Source organism: Magnolia sinica, chromosome 4 (assembly GCF_029962835.1).
Source record: "Magnolia sinica isolate HGM2019 chromosome 4, MsV1, whole genome shotgun sequence".
Lineage (NCBI taxonomy): Eukaryota > Viridiplantae > Streptophyta > Magnoliopsida > Magnoliales > Magnoliaceae > Magnolia > Magnolia sinica.
Window position 1 is genome coordinate 111,115,416 of NC_080576.1, and position 18,330 is coordinate 111,133,745.

General features: G+C 37.4%; 1 protein-coding gene across 4 annotated transcripts in view; it reads right to left on the reverse strand.

Moving 5' to 3' along the window:
* LOC131243812 (uncharacterized) overlaps positions 1-18,330 on the reverse strand; it is a 53,216-nt gene that overhangs the window by 24,271 nt on the left and 10,615 nt on the right. For 2 of the 4 annotated variants that reach the window (XM_058243401.1, XM_058243404.1), the window contains exons 5-11: positions 18,060-18,179; positions 17,877-17,960; positions 16,019-16,096; positions 5,261-5,386; positions 5,078-5,167; positions 1,212-1,247; positions 1,029-1,084 (exon numbers count right to left, since the gene is read on the reverse strand). In XM_058243401.1, the coding sequence (XP_058099384.1) occupies positions 1,029-1,084; positions 1,212-1,247; positions 5,078-5,167; positions 5,261-5,386; positions 16,019-16,096; positions 17,877-17,960; positions 18,060-18,179 (590 nt within the window). The remainder of the gene's footprint in view (positions 1-1,028; positions 1,085-1,211; positions 1,248-5,077; positions 5,168-5,260; positions 5,387-16,018; positions 16,097-17,876; positions 17,961-18,059; positions 18,180-18,330) is intronic. The other 2 variants (XM_058243403.1, XM_058243402.1) reach the window with 2 other exon arrangements.

The window sequence follows — 18,330 nt, forward strand, 5'->3', positions numbered from 1 at the left end:
TATTCGCAAAAACCTACACGATTGGGAGATTACTGATTATGTTCAACTGCTGGAATGCCTCTCAACTGCGTCCCTGATCCCGAAGGAGCCCGACAGAATCATCTAGATTAAGGAAAAATCCTCACGCTTCTCGGTTAAGTCGGTGTATGATGCTATTAACACCAATAATCCCTCCGCTCCTCTAGCCTCCCCATTCATCTGGAAATACCCAGCCCCCCCAGACAGAATCATCTAGATTAAGGAAAAATCCTCACGCTTCTCGGTTAAGTCGGTGTATCTGCATTTCTCCATGTGCATGATGCCTCCCCATTCATCTGGAAATACCCAGCCCCCCCAGCCCCCCCCCCAAAAAAAAAAAAAAGCTCCTCTGCTTTGCGTGGCTTGCTTCCAAGAATCGGATTCTTACGATCAACAACCTGAAAAGGAAAAGCATGCAACTGCCTAATATCTGCCTTTGTTGCATGAACAGCGAGGAATCTGTTGACCATCTACTAGTTCACTGTCCGAGTGTCCGTTCATCTCCTTCATTTGGGTGGATTTTTTCAACAGATTCAACATCAGCGGGTGTCTTCCGGCCTCCGCTTCTTAGCTGCTGGCTCTCTGGCATGGGGTCAAATTGGGTAAAAACAGAACCAGGATTTGGAGAATGGCAATCGTTGCAATCTGGTGGGCAGTTTGGAAGGAGAGGAACAACAGATGTTTCAACAACTCTCATTCCTCGCCTCAATCAGTGGCCTCTACAGCGAAAAAATTCCTCATAGAATGGGCTGCTACTGTCTCCTATCTTAAGGATTTTGACTTCATGTTTTTAGGCTCTTAGTTTCCCTTTTCTTTGTTGTTCTCTGCCACCTCAGCAGTTTCTGTTGTATTTCTTTCTTTTCTTTAATCTAATTCGCCTTTTAAAAAAAAAAAACAATGATGGACCCTGTCTACTCTGCAGTCTATTCCAACAGGCTTACAACAATGCCAAATGTAGAACTACAATATCATCACAACTAGTTAACATTGACAAGATCCTTATGATGCACCTTCCAAAAGGAAAAGGAATACCGAGCAGTGCTGCCATTGTTACTGCAAAATCAAGCTGCAAAAAGTAGAAACAGTGAATGAAATGCACATCCAAAAGATAATAGAAAAATATTCAAATCAAATTTAGTGAATGAATGCGAATCCATGAGATCCACTATCTAGGAAAGAAAGCTAGTTCTAACCTGTTGAATGGAGCTGAAGCACATCTTATTCCCATCCTGTTCAGAAGAGATATTAAGAAAAGGACCCTGTAAGTGATCATTTATTTCACATGCATGAACAAAACTAAAATGAGTTTTTCATGATGGAGTGACATAAAGTCGTGTAGAGCATGAATATGTTGATAGTTGAGTTGCTCAAGCCCTGAAGAAAATGTCATGGGCACATTTTAAATCAAATGTAAGTGTAACAGTGTTCATATGGAAATGTCTGTTAATTTGAAAGCTAAAGATGACAGTCTATTTTCATAGCTCAACCAGTCCAGTGTTTTAAAAGGCATAAGGCAAATGGCCCTCTAGCGAGGTGAGGCATACTGAAGGTGTTAGCATACATGAATATGTTTACTTCTTTTTTTGCTTCTTTTTTTTTTTTTTCTTTTTTAAGGGGAAAAAAAAAGAAGGAAATAATAAAATCTCAGGAAAAAATTAGAAAAGAAATTCATTAAATTATTTTGTTAGAGCGAGCATTAATATCTCTCAGACTTAATATTTCAAGAAAACTACCTCTTTATTTACTATTACAATCAAAAATCTTCACGTCCTTCAGTAACACTTAAGAAAAGAACCAAAAAGTTCCACACATTGGTTGCCACTTGTTGTTTGTGGCATTTGCCTCAGAGACAGTATGCCTTAAGGGTGTGCCTCAAGGTGTTGAGGCCATGCCATACCTTGAGGCTTATGCCTCAAATGTGATGCAAGACCAATGTATGAACTAAGTAACATGTGAGATCAAATAGCCGAATTAAGATATTTAACAAAAAAAACATAAACATCGCTATAATCATCACAAATATCATGAAAATCAAAAGAAAATCATGCATAATCCTAACCTAAGCTACCAATATCGTAACTCAAGATCATTAAATAAAAAGAAACTAAGATCTAATGGATATAGGGACATCCAATTAGCATAGGATATAGTCTATTTCGAAATAGGAAATCTAATACAACCTAGGGTGAAAATTAGGGTTTGCGTAATTTGGGAAAGTAGGAAATTTGAGAATTTTAGGTTTAGGGTTAAGGTTTCGATTGTGGATAGGTATGGGAAAGTTAGGTTTGGGAGAAGACGAAAATTTGGAATGGAAGAATTAAGAATCTGAAGAAAATACCTAGATGGGGAAGAAAATAGAAGATGGTGTGAGGATAAATGGAGACCTCGAATCTCTGTTGATGAAGATTAGCCTCGCACCAATCTTCCTTCCAAATCACATGGAAGTATCTTCAAATCGCATGAAGATGGGAAAAGAAAGCAAGAGTTTCTCTTCTTTTTTTTTTATGATGAAATTCAATGAGGGAGAGGTCACATGCCCTCCTCTTTTATAGGTCCAAGAAGTTTCAAAAATTACAAAAATCTCCGTCTTGCAAACTTTAACAAAAATAGCCCTAATCTAAATAAAATCAACTAAAACACTCATAATGTGTCCAAATATAAAATAATCAAAAACTAAATCCTAAAATATGATAAAGTGTAAAACTGATGTGGACGATCAACAATCAATGGCCCGATCATGTGGTCCATGCGATCTGATGGCCCGATCGTCGCGTCCCTCCGATCCAACGGTTTGGATCACTCAATAAAGCATCACATGTGCATCTTCCCAGTGTCAGGTCTTCCAGATGCTCGAACATGCACATGGGGTCTTCAGCACCATCACGGGTACTCGCCTAGCCACAAGGAAATCGGCGCAGCCCGCTTCCTCCTCTGATACGTACGTAAGGGTGTATATGATGTGATGTCCTCATCAGAATGCTTTTGAAAACACTAACTTTGTCCATGTTTAGATGGTCAGAACACATTAATCCAATTAGCTTTCTTTCAAACTGTTCAAAAGTTTTAACTGCGTAGTGATGTTCTCAAGTGGCTTTCTAGAGTTTCAAGAGCACATGACTACTCCAGAGAACTTACCAGTATGGAATTGCCAAATAATGTGATTAAGCTGCTTTCATGAGGAATTTTTTTAATAATAAACTAGGAGCCAGGAACAAGGAATTTACACTAGAACTAGCAGAACCATCCAAGATGCTTTCCAGAAGGTAAAGTCTTTGGGTCATGGTTAGGGATGCAACAAAGGTGGGTTGGTGGGTCGGGTTGACAGTCAACCCCGAGCCCGACCATAACTCAAGAGGAACCAACCCAAATTCCAACACGAGGAGCCTGAATTCCTTTGTAGTTTGTACTCAACCCCAAAATGACCTGACCTAACCCGACCTAAACCAAATACATTTGATTATTCCCAACCCAACCTGACCAGACCCAAACCATACTAAATACGTGTGATTATTCCCAACCTGACCTGAACCAAATTCATGTGATAACTCCCAAACTAGTAACCTGACATGACCCAACCCAACCTAAACCAAATACATGTGATTATTTATTCCCAACCTAAACTAAATGCATGTGATTATTCCCAACCCGACCCAAGGACCTTGACAAACTGACCAAACCAACCCAATTCAGGTCAACCCAAACCCAAGTTGCAGCCAATGTTTTAAATATCGATGATATCAGCCGATAAATCCCACGATATATCTTGTATCCCACCTGTGCGATACAAAACACACAGGCAGTGCCAACATATCCCACCTATTCGATCCAATGAGCTTTTTCAATTTTTGATCCATGTTTTTACTATAAATCATGTTAAACCAGTGTCAAATGGTTACATATCTATGATTCTTCATGTTTTCCATGAAAAATCATTGGAACTTCGATTTCAAGATTTGGGGGAGATGGGTCAAGTTGCGGAAAATTGAGAAAAATCTAAATTTCTCAATTTCTTGCAAATCAATTGCAATCTTTATATCCAAACACAAAATTAAACATGTATGCAACATGATTTAGTGATCCTTCTTTTGCTTTTAAATGTATTGCTTGGGTTTCCATATACGTCTTCTTACGTTTATAAATTATATGAATAGACTTTGAATATACTTGCATCAGTTTAATTGGATAGCGCATATATTAGGACCTCATACAAAGGAAACCCTATTATGTGCACTTTTTTTGTAATGTTTTGATTTCTAAGTGTGTATTGATGTCTTTTTCAACTATCCCTGAAGTTTCGTTGAAAAATTTGACCAATTTCCAATGTTCCCAAGTTTCCCAACATCAGCGATACAACCGATATATCCATGTGATAACTGATATGTATTCATATCCCAAGGGTGCGATACATTACACGATAACGATAATTAAAACATTGGTCGCGGTCATAGTCACAGTATTAGCAGAAGATGCTATTTGAAGCACATATCCCTAGTTTTGCATGTTTTAGAGCACAAAATGCTCCAAAGATATTGACCACCCAAATAAAGGATGGTGAGAAATGCCTAGCCATTGAATCTGCTAACAATTTCCTTCTCTCTTCCTAAAAGGTACTTTTGGTTGTCCAGTAAGCTTTTATCCTTTCATATATTCAAAGGCCTTGCAATTTCTTCAGAAAATCTTCTAAAATAATATAACTAAAAGATTCCATTCCCACTCAATGTTTGAATCATGGAGAAAATGGTTAACATATCTTCATATGGAGCATAGAAGATTTACTAATTGTTCAGTGTATACAGGAACAGCCTCTGTCCCAACATACAGACCGTGGATAAACTATATTTTCAACCCTAGCAAAAATTTAAGTTCCCCCAAACCATAACAGAAAAGCAAGCACATTCTTATGCATGATGAATACTTATGATTTTATTGTCTGCCAATGAATATGAAGTATATTTGATTTCAACGGAGTATTATTGCAGGGATTTCATCGTCCTCAAGACACCAAGAACTGATAGGCAAGGCATAATAGATAATCATGTTATGCCATGTTGAAAATTACCAGATCTAATTTGCAAGAGGAGGTATCAAGTTCAGGTAATAGGGAAGCAGGAGGTCTCCTCATACTCATTGCAAAAAGTGATGTTTCAACCTGCATAATGTAAGCTTATCATCAGCACTGGACATTGACCATGGACAATCTAAATAAGCTTCTAATAGCATGGAAATGAGTACAATGTTAGACCTCTTCAGCAGTTCCTCCACCATGATCACCATTTATTGTTTGACCATGATCCCCCATGACAAGGAGGAAGGTATTCTCATGCAAACCACCCGGGGTAGACTGGTTCTTCAGAATTTCTACAACTTTCTGGGGAAGAGGAAAACAAAAAACAAAACAAAACAAAAGCAGTGAGCAGTTTTTATCTTCTCTTTGCTTTCTTTCTTTCTTTCTTTCTTTTTTTATGATTGCAGTGAGCAGTTTATTGCTTTATACAGATGGTAAGGCAAGCAGAAGTGCACATAAGAAACCATCATAACTTCAAAATAACTTTTCAGTACAATGATTATCAATGAGTGCAGACAACAATATTTATAAATTTACATTTTCTAAATGATTACTAAATTTTATAAAGAAAGAAGAACAAGCAAGAGAATAAACAACCTCATTGGCATCCCTCGAAATACACGGAGAATAAAACTCTCCCACTTGACGTGAGAGCTCTAACTTCTGAAAACGCAAAATGTCATTCCCTAGGACCCGGGAAAGAGATTGAAGCCCATTTAATGGCGTTTAGAGAGTCTCATTTGATGATTAAGCTATTCAAGAATGACTTCGAGTACAAACTCAACTCCACCCGACGCACCAAGATTTCTGCCTCATTCGATGCCACTTCTGCACAAGGACCAGAAAAAGGCTTCAGTAGTTCACCCTTATCATACCTCAAAACTCGACCGATATTGTGAGGTCTAGATTTCCATAGAGCACTCTCCAAAATTCAGTATAGGGAAGCCAATAGGAGGTGGCTTAAATTGAGGTTTTGATTCGTTTTTGAGCTCTCTAGCATTAATTACTGCCTTCCAATTCAGGATTAGATCAGTTTTACAGAATCCTCAAATCAAGGCTTCACCAACGTCCATCTCATGAGCATCAAGTTCATCTTGTTTTTTACATCATCTACGGATGCTAACTTATTATTCAGGACTCATCCATTCCTTTCTTTCAACAGTACCCATATGATCATGAAGGGTGCCATTTTCCAAAGTATCTGGCCACTAGTACCAAAAGGCCTTGCATTCCAACCATTTCTCAAATCATCCAGCGAACCATTAATGGAATACCAGAAAGAGAGAAGAAGTGAGTCCACACTGTCACTCTAGCCTGAAAGCAGTGAAGAAAGATACCGTCGATAGTTTCATCATCTTCCCAGCAAAAGAAACGAATGCTCCAAAGCTTAGTGCCACTTTCTCAAATTATCAAGATTCAGGATCTTGTTAGACATAGCTACCCGTGGAAAAGCTTGTACTCTCGGAGGAGTGGACTTTTACCACATTTGCACATAAGGGGGGCTCTCACCCTACTAGCAATAAGCCATCAATAGTACTAAAAACGACTTTGAAGAGAATCTTCCATCTATGGACCATTTCCAAATCTTATGGCCTAGAGCGCTATCATCAATATAGAGTTTAGACCCTTTTCAACATACTCAAGAGAACTTTTAAGGTCCCCCAAGCTCATTGACCTTCATTGCAATGAAGGTTAATGTCCAACACAACAATGCCTCCAAGGACCTTGGAAAAGCCTTTAATCAGCCTACCTTCCCTTGTAGGGAGAGAGTTAACAAAGAGGGGAATGAATTAGCAAGAGAAACCTTAGCAATTCAAATTCCCCCCTTCCACCCCCACCCAATCACACACACAAATTGAATTCCTTCATGTAGTAGCCTACTTTACTAGAGAACCCCTACTTGTTTGAATAGCGCTTTCACCAAGCTTATTTATCACCTTCCAAACTCAAGGCTCTTTTGGGAGTTTATATTTGGTAGGAATTGGAATCCAAACAAATTACCATAGAATCGATGTTTATTGGAATACTCAATCATGTTTGGCATCCTATAATTAGAATCCACTATAATCCAAAAATTGTGTTTGGCAGCTTGCAATTGGAATGTATTGGAATTCTACAGTATACTCACAGGAACCTCTCTTCTTTTCTTTTCTTTTCTTCTCTTTTTTTTTTTTTTTTTTGAAAAGTACAAATTGGAATCCAAATCAAATTACCAAATATCATCACAGAACCGCACCCTTACACCATTTCCTACTAAAAACCCAACCTTAGAGAACATTACCCACCATCCTAGTAATTAATTTCCAGCAAAGAGAGGCCATGTAGATCGAAGAATCCTTAGTCCAGCAACCCCACCTCGAAACTCCATATTTGTCGACTATGACCATTCTCCACAAGCTTTCCTGCTCCACCCCAAATCTCCAAACCCATTTTCCCAGCAAAGCAAAGTTAAGCTCTTCCAGCTTTCTAATTCCAATCCCGCCCTCTTCAAGGCCTACAAACCTCCTCCTAGAAGATAGAATTTCCTATGCCGAGCTCCCCTTTGCCAGAGGAAATCCCTACACAGCTTATCAATTCTCAAAAGAACCGACTTAGGCAGCGAAATAGGGGCATAAAGTATAAAGGGAGGTTCCAAAGAGCAGATTTGATCAAAGTAATTCTCCCTCCCAGAAAAATAAGTCTTCCTTTCCAAGGAGACAATTTCCTCTCCATTCTTTCAATAACAACACCCCAAAGGTACCTAGCTGGTTTTCTGATGCAGAGATGGAGCCCTAAATAAGAAGGGAAAGAACTTGAGCGATAGCCAAACTCCCCAATCAGCAAATTAACTTCCCCCACCTCCAAATGAACTTCTAAGAGCTTGCTCTTAAAAAGATTGACTTTTAGACCAAAAACGACCTCAAAGCACCGAATAATCTAACACAAAATATCCACCTTGGACTCTTCAATTAGTATACATATGTGACATTTGACAAAATGATTGCACTAACCCCATTAAAATATATAATTTGGCAAAAAATGAGGATATTCCGGAGCCATAGGGGGGTCACAAAAGTGGGCCCACTAATTCTGGAATGCTGAATTGATACCCCTTATCTTTAACCTGATGAAACCTATCATACTACGGTCAAATACCCACACACCATTGTTGGTTAGGGATAGAAAATAAGAATTGAATGAAGAGTCATTACTTATTGCAATCAATCATTCACATTTGCACCAAATTGCGTTAAGGCACTGTATACTTCCTCTAAGGTAACAACTACCATAAAATGCATTGACATGTGCAAGGCATCCTTCCCATAATCTGTAAATTCTATGGCAACGACCAAAAGATATAGCATATTATTTACTTTGTACCTTCCCACTCAATTAAGAACAACTTGAGGGCCACTCTCTTTACTTTTAGTTGTTTGATAAAATCCATAAAAGCACATTGGTCTCAACTAAAGAGGAGAAGAACTTCTATTTGTTAGAACCAAATTCATTCATCTCTTCATAACATTCATCCCATGATATTTAAATGCATGGGCAATAGTCGACAAATAGCACGTAATATTTGTTTCATGGCATTAGAATACAACTGTATGAAGATTGTATAAATCTTAATTATAACGAGTTATAAATAAAATAAATAAATAAAACTCCCAATAATCAAGTGAATTATGCAAAAGAGGAACATAAATTGTTTAGAGCTATACATGTCAATAGTGTGAAATAACAAACATCTAAGTAAACAATGGAAACAATATAAATTCCGCCCTCAATCTCTTAAAATATTTAGCAAAAAACTAATGTCCCAATTCATGTTAAGTGCTTTCTAGACAAGCACTTTGATAATGTTTGTAACACTTGTTGCACACTACAATAAATATGGCTCAGACACATTCTTCTCGTAGGCAAAATCCTTTTGCGTCTGCACATAGTTATTTACGACATCCTATATAACCTTTATTATGTCTGTGCAATCCTTCATAAACGATGATATGCATCTTGTCTACAAATTCCTGTATGACTTGACCCTACTCTTTCTTCTTCTATGGTCTAAATGGGGATGACCTAACCCATGCACTCTAAAGCATTAAAAAAATGAGCGATATACTTGGTGAAGATGCAAGTTGTATACCCTGTTCAGAAAAATCTAGCGTAGATCTAGCATAATAGTTATATTCGCATGGTTCTGATTTCAATGCATTCAAAATGAAAATCGAAAATTTTTTGGATAATTTGAAGTGCTCGTGATGTAGAGACAGGGAAAGATGGCAAGGTGGTGGGTTCCAATGCTAGTTTAGAAGCAACTAAGATAGAACTGAGCTATGAGAGAGAGAGAGAGAGAGAGACGGGTGCATGTGTAGCTACTCTTAAATAAACATTTACAACAATCATGCTTTTTTAATCTTTGGAGGAATAGGTGGTAGATGGGATTGAAATCACACCCTCTAAGAGAATTTTCAAAATGGAGGATTCCGTGGTGATTGGATTACATTTCACATCATCCCACACCTCCCAAACAACTTACATGTTTTTTCATTTAACACAATTTCACCCAAAATCATTGTTGCCAAACAACTCCTTACAAGCCCCCACTTCTTTGCATGCTCTTAAGAAAGCACCCTCCTGAATTCCATACTTTGTGGCAATAATATTCCACCGAATAACAGTTGGCAACTCTCTAGATCTCCACCACCAATTGCTTAAAAGTGCCCAATTTCTTTCATTTATTCCTCCAATTCCAACACCACTTTTTTCCTCTTTTTTTTCTTTTCTTTTTTTCTTTTTTTCTTTCTTTTCTTTTCTTTTCTTTTTTTTTTCTTTTTTTTTTTTTTTTAATTTTTGCAAGGGGCGTTGGCATGTCCTAGTTTATAAGGTGATTATGCCCCACTCCCTTCCATAAGTTCCTATGAGTACTTTCTAATTTTCCAACCACAATTGTCGATATCTTGAGCAGAGAGAGATATAGGCCAAGAGATTTACGAGGGTTAATTGGATATGGGTGATCCTAACTCCTAACAAAGGATCCCTCCTATTTGATGTGGCAAGCTTCTTTTACATTCTCCCCACAACCAGATCCCAAAACAAATTTGCCTTTAAATTACCTCCAAGTGATAACATGAGGTTTAAAAGGATGACCCATTTGCACCCACATCCAATCCCTTAAAGACCAAGTGCTAACATCGCTAGACACCACCCCCATCATTGCACTATTACCCACATTCAATCTAAGGTTAGATGAACAAAGAAAAGCACTATAAAATAGTTCTGAGATTTTTCAAGGGGCGTTGGCATGTCCTAGTTTATAAGGTGATTATGCCCCACTCCCTTCCATAAGTTCCTATGAGTACTTTCTAATTTTCCAACCACAATTGTCGATATCTTGAGCAGAGAGAGATATAGGCCAAGAGATTTACGAGGGTTAATTGGATATGGGTGATCCTAACTCCTAACAAAGGATCCCTCCTATTTGATGTGGCAAGCTTCTTTTACATTCTCCCCACAACCAGATCCCAAAACAAATTTGCCTTTAAATTACCTCCAAGTGATAACATGAGGTTTAAAAGGATGACCCATTTGCACCCACATCCAATCCCTTAAAGACCAAGTGCTAACATCGCTAGACACCACCCCCATCATTGCACTATTACCCACATTCAATCTAAGGTTAGATGAACAAAGAAAAGCACTATAAAATAGTTCTGAGATTTTTCACATATTCCACTTGTTCAAAGGAGGCTTCAAACATAATAAGTGTATCATCCATGAGCTGAAGATGGAATTTCCAGTTTCTATTTATCCAATTGCAAAACCTTTAAGAAAACCCAACTCGGATGAATAACCTAGGAGTAATCTTAAACTTTTTGCTGCCATCAAACCCTCTCAAAGTACCCAAGTGGAGACTGTTCACTAGGATTGAGAAAGAAGCTGAAGATGCGCATTCCTTTATCAACCTAATCCACCAATACCCAAATCCCATCCTATTTAGAAAGTAAATGAGAAATCCCAATCACACGAACATAGCCCTTCTCCATATCTATTTTCCAACATATATTAGTTGTGGTGCTTTTAACTCTAGAATGGATGCATTCGTTGGTGGTGAGGATTAAATCTATGATTTGGCAATCTTTAGGGGGTGTTTGATTTTCTATTTCCACCCATAAATGGGTGGTAAATAATTATTATGACATTTTATCCATGTTTGATAAAGAGTGAAAAACCCAAGTGATTGCATGCAAGAAATGGAATCAGGATCGCATACACGTCATTTGTGTGGGACCCACCGTTGTGGGATCCATCAAGTGGACCACACAACAGGAAACATGGCACAAAATGACACCAACCGTTGAAAGTTGAAACCTTTCTAGGGCCCACGAGGATGTGCATCTGTCATCCATCTTGTTCATAAGGTCACTAGACATGGATGAAGAGAATACATGTATTAGCTTGATCCAAAATTTATGTAGCCCCCAAGAAGTTTTCAACGGTAGGTGTTCAATTCACACAAGGCATGTGATGTGATCCACTTGTGCTTTGGATCTACCTCATTTTTTGGGCTCATGCCCTAATATGAGCAGGTAAAATGGATGGACGATGTGGATGATATGCATACATATTACATAATGGTGGGCCCCATAGTTTTTGCACACAATCCATTTTCTGCCTCGTTTTTAGCATCTATTTTCCGCCCAAACAAGCTCTGGGTCAACATCAACCTTGGTGTTTGTGCCAGAATTTCATAGGTAAGTAATAATTATGAATTTACAGGCATTTACAAATGTAATTGAAAAAAAAAAAACCACCCCCGTAGGGGTCATTTGACAACAATGATTTGGTGTGAAATGATGTGAAATGCAAAAATGTAAATCGTTTTAAAGATGTGAAATGGTATGAAATGGAATCCAATCACCACAAAATCCTCCCTTTTGAAATCTCCCAAAGGGTATGATTTCAATCCCATTCATCACTGATTCCCCTAATGGTCCAAAATATGACCAATGGAAAGGTTGTTTAAAAGCAGCTACACATGCACCCTTAAACGTTGGTAAGTTCCTTCAGGTGTGGTGAACGAAGGCCATTCATTGCCCCTTTTTTTAATCATGGTGTGCGAGTAAAAGTGAGGCCTTGGCTTGGGTGGGCCATAACATGAAGCGAAAGGTCTACGGAACATCCCCTTTCCTCATTTTGATGTTTAATGAGAATATTTTGTTATGACCATGTTGTCGGCTCTACGTCATGAGCACCTTTTGAATTGCCCAAAAACCTTACCATTCCCACTTTAGATGCGTTAGACTCGGACACATACAAATATACCCAAGATGCTAGAGCTAGGTCAAATTTTTCTAAACAAGGTACACAACTTACATCGTTACCAAATGTATCACTCGTTTTTCGAATGACTAAAAGTGCACATGCTGGGTCATCCTTATCCAGACCACAGAAGAAGAAAAAGGGCCAAGTCACAAAGGAATTGGTAGACCAGATAGATGACATAACCTCATGTATGAAGGATTGCATGGACATATTGAAGGATATCCAAGATGCCATAAATAACTATGTGCAGACACGAGAATTTTATATGTGAGAAGAATACATTTGAGCCGTACTTATTATGGTGTATATTGTATAATGAGCATCACAAACATCACTGCAACTTATGTGGAAAGTTAGACATCTTGCTACACAGAATCAGCGAAGCTCTTCGTTCCAAGGCCTCATTGAGGGTAAAACTTGTATTGTTTCCATTGTTTACCATAGATCTAAATATCGGTATTGTATCAGTTGATACAACCGCATCGTATCTGTATCAGTATGAGACAATACGTGATACAGGGTCGTATCGGCCCAATACGAAAAAACTGAGCCATATTCGACTGTATCAGCCCGTATTAGATAATACAGACCAATACACCCATAAAAGACTAATTTTGAATTTTTTTCCCGAAAATTTCACACACCCCCTCTTCTTTTTTCATTTAAACCATGGAGGGAGCTTAAAAACTCATTTTAGGTTAGATCTAGACCAATTTTGGGATCAAAACAAATGACTTGAATGGGATTCGACAAATTGAAGCAAAGTGGACCATTATGGGAAAAATCAGAAAGGAGAGTAAACCCTCACTTTCTTTTTTATATTTTTATCTTCTTTTTATTATATTTCAATTTAATGGAACCTAATTCACCAAATCATGCTTGATTTGTGTTCACTTAGGGCCCATTCGGTTGACCTTCAACAAGCCAAACCTACTGACAACATTCTCATTAAAGAATGGTCTGATACACCATCGTTGCATGTCCAAAATACAAAAAGAAATGATAGATTCTTGAATATTTTATTAGTTTCTTTTTTTCCCTGATATTTTTCTTAATTCTTTAACTTATATATATATATATATATATATATATATAAATTGACCAATACGGACCGATACCGATACGCGATGCCCATATCGTATTGTTTTCTAGCCAAGCCGATATGCCTCCCAATAATGATATTGAAAACCATGTTGTTTACTTAAGATGTTTATTACTTTCACACCATGGGCATGGATAACTCTAAACAAATTATTTTCCTCTTTTGCATCATTCACCTGATTATTGAGAATTTTTTTTATTTATGAGGCATTGTAATTTAAATTTGTACAATTTTCATGCAATTGTATTATAATGTCACAAAACACATTATGTAGTATTTGTCAGCTATTGCCCTAAGATTTATGTCATAAGAGGAATGTTACAAAGAGGTAAATGAACTTAGTCATAACAAGTACAAGTCATTCACCTTTTTAGTTGAGGCCCAGCGAACTTTTATGTACTTATCAAAACAACAAAAAAGTAAAACAAGCTGCCCTCAATATTGTGAGAATACATGAAATAAATACTACGCAGTATTTGCTGGTCGTTGCCTGAAAATTTATGGATAGTAGGAAGAATGCCTTAATAAGTTAATGGATTTTCTTATAGCTGTTACAAATCATTCAATACTTTATAGAAAGCACACAACACCTTAACGCAATTTGGTGTAAATTAGAAGGATTTTACAATTTTCTTGCAGTAGTATTATAATGTTGTGAGACATTATTTAGTTTTATCAGCTATTGCCCTAGAATTTATATGTCATAAGAGGAATGTTACAAAAAAGTGAATGAACTTGGTCATTAAATAAGAGTAATTCACCTTTTTAGTTAAGGCCCAATGAGATTTTATAAACTTATTAAACAACAAGAAGGTAAAACAAGTAGCACTCAATCAAGTGAGAAGACATGAAATAAATATTACGTCGTATTTGTTGATTGTTGCCCCAAAATTTACCGATAGTATAAAGAATGCCTAACATAAGTAAATGGATTTTCTGGTAGTTGTCACAAATCACTCAGTACTTTATAAAAAGCACACAATACCTTAACACAATTGCGTGTAAATTTGAAGGATTGATTGCAATAAGTAATGGCTCTTAATTCAATTTCCTATTTTTCTATTCCTAACTAGCATGGTGTGTGGATACTTAGCCATAAAATGATAGGTTTCATCATGTTGAAAAATATGAGGTATTAATTCAACATTTAGAATTAGTGGTCCCACTTTTGTAGCCTACCTCAGCCTCGGAATATCCTCATTTTTTGCCAAAGTATATATCTCAATACTCTTATTACAATCACTTTTATCAAATGTCACACATATACACTAATTTTGGGTATTAAAGTTGATTTACTTAATGAAATTCAAGTTCATATGAATATACTACAAAATTCTAATGCATTCCAATTACAGGCTACCAAACGCAATATTTGGATTACCATAGATTCCAATTATAGGTTGCCAAACACAATTGAGAATTCCAATTCACATCGATTACATGATAATTGTGATTTGAACTCCAATTCGTATCAAATACAAGCTCTCAAACGAGCCATTAATGGAAGCCCCTTGTTGGGGGGAAATAAAATGACTTGTTACCTCCCTTAATGTCAAGGAAAGAACTTTACACAAAATCTTGTAAACCCTTCCTACCAAGCATAATAGGCATAAATGCTTAATACCCTCAGCCCCCTCGATCTTTGGAATAAGAGTAGTGAGGGAAGAAAAACATTCAGACTTTTATTCAAGATGGCCTTGCCATGGAATTCACACATAAAATTCATAACCTCGTCCTTGGTGATGTCCCCACAATCTTGATAAAATGACAAAGTGAAACCATCAGACCTCGGAGCTCCATTCATATCCATCTCACAAATAATTTCCCATATCTCGTCTTGTTCAAAATATCTTTGCCGTTGTAAGTTTTATGATAGGCTGTTGCCAGATAAACAAAGTGTTCTGAAACCAAACCTTGACTCGAGCTTCAAAGTTCAAATTCGCTGTGTTAACTCGCCAGCCAAAATAAAATAAAATAAATCAGCCAGGTTGACATAGCCTCGTTCATTTATGATGAGTTTGGAGTTAGTACTCGGTGCCTGGCAACACATTTTCAACTCAGCCATGTCCTGAGTCAAGCAGTGAGTTTTGGGCATCAGAACCAATATGCACCAATAATTTAGCATGTGTTTGGTGATTCGTGTGAGAAAATATGTCAATGAAAGGCATGACATGTGCTAGTCCCACTCCATACATAGAGCTCAACATAATGATGTCATGCAGTGGATGAAAGACAGCAAAACCACGGCAAGAAAAATTTTAGGGAAAAAAAAAAAAAAACAACTTTTTCCTCTGAATCCTGCCAGGTTCATCCACCATACAAACACCAATTTGCTGAGTTGTTTGTAAAGACTAGAATGGATAAAGCATGGTTGGTAATTGAAATACATTCTCAGTGTTACCAGACATTCCCTAAAAGATATATTTAGAAAACATAACACTGATAAAGCAAAGCCAGCATCGCAATGATATGAAATTTAAGAAACTTACTTCTTGTACCATTCAGGTAAAGAAATAAAAAAGACTTACCTCAAGAATGACATTATATTGCTCCAACTTTTCTATCATTGGAGTAGAATCAACTCCAAAGATATGGCCTGCATGATCCTGAATAGAATAATAGATCATGGTAATGTTCAGCTTGAAAAAAAAAAATTTGTTGGGAGGAACAAAGAAATATATCCAAAATGAACTGAAGCTCCTGAGTAGCAATTCAGTGACCATTGGCTAGTTAATCATAATAAAACCAGATAATATATCATCTAGACTACTCGCTGGGAAAACAGGCAAATTTGATGCCCAAAAGTAATGCTTGTGTGTATTTCAGTGTTTGTGGATCTGTGTAACAAGTCCACAAAACTTGTAAAGTGGACCTATAGCATGTTTAGTGACCATCACAGCAACTCGAATCAGGCCACAAGTAAGTTTACCAATCATAAAAATCAACAAATCTGTCTTATGTTGGTTCAAGAGTCAAGAGTAATTCTCAGGTGATTCCAAGCTGTAAGTATGAGCTGTTGAAGTCACACTTCACTATATGCTGACACTTAGGGCCCGTTTGGATTCATAGACAAGAAAGGGAAAAAAAAATATTTGTTTCCCATGAAACTCACTTTCCATTGTTTGTCAGCCATTTCTTTGTAGAAATTTGTGGGAAACACCATTTCCCACTTTCTATCCTTATTGGAAAATAAATAAATTTATTTCTCACCTCCAACCCTAAGAAAAGCATTTTTCCCATAATGGAAGGAAAAAAAGGGTGTCTTAAGGGTTATGCACAAATGTGCCACCATCCATCTTCAATCGCCTCACATATACCACATGTGCCAATGTGGGAAATGAGCCATTTTCCATCTTCAATTATGTTCCACATGCCACTATGCCAAATGTGCCAATGTGCCATGTGTCAGTCACCATCTTCTCTTGCAACCCACATGCATAAAGCATCCCACGTGTGCTAATATACATGTGACACCATCAATCTTCTCTTGTTCCCCACCTGTACCATCATTCATATTCTCTTGCACCCCACATGTGCAAAGCACTCCACATGCGCCAATGTGCCACATGTTCCATTGTCCATCTTCAATCACTCCAAATATTGTTGAAAATAAAACGAGGAAAAATGTTTCCTTTCCCATGCTTTCCATGAATCCAAAAAGTCGCTGAGGATATATCTGGGAGCAGGACACAAACGTACTGTGGTATGAACATTTGCTGCGAAGGTGTGATCATTACACCTTTTTTCGCTTCACTTCATTTGTCTTTTGGCATTGACAAGGGTGAAGATGTCCATGAGGGGAAAAAACTCCACTAATTGTTCATTTTCTCATACCATGATTTGATTGCTTGGAGAAGTTGTAATGGCTGTGCCTTTGTGGTAGATGTCCCAAGCCCTATATTTTGTATCCTACTATAGGCCCTCAAGTCATTTTATGGCATCATCGTCAGTTCGCCACTACACTATGCTTTTGCATGTTGCTCTGTTAGTGAGAAAGTCATCATGAAGGTGCTATATATAGCACGACATGAAGGACATTATGACAATCCAACAACACCCTGACTGAAAGCAAAAAAGGAAAATAATAATAAGAATAATGAATAATATGAAGCACCACAAGGAGAAATAACTCTCAAGTCCCAATCAAATGATTTCTTGTGAGAAGCTTCTAGAACCAATAAATTAACTGTGGCAGACGGAATACTCATTCCATGTTGTAGTGTTGTCTGCATCAGCTACATAGTACGAAGAAAACATAAATCTGTAACAAAATGCCAGCTTTTTAATCATGACATCTAACAGCTTCAAACTGCTGCGTATTGGTGCTATTAAGTAATCAAATATATTATTTATTCCTGAGTTGGCATGTGAAGAATCAGAACGCACCACACCCAGGAAATGTGCAATAAGAACATCCCAGTCTTCCTGATACAAAGCTGGAAGCAAGTGCTCAATACAGCCGTTATCTACCTGCAAGAGAAATCTCAAACTTGCCAATATGTGACAAAATTAAAGGGAAAAACAAGCAGAAAGTGGAAGAAATAAGTTACGGGTTATAAAAAAACACACCGTGTGAAGATCCTTAACATTAAAGGAAGGAAAGGGATAAGATTTCTCAAAATGGTCTGGAAACAGCTGCAACCAGGTATCATCCCCCATCATTAAAACCCTCTTTCCATTTTTAACAAGCTGCATATTCCAAAAAAAAAAAGTAATCCAATGTCCAGATGTGAGACTAAAAATAAAATGATAAGAGTGATACTTTAGCATACAATTTTCTGGAAGTAAGTCTAGTAGCTAATATCCCATGTTGAAGACAGATCCAGATGAAAATTTGGAG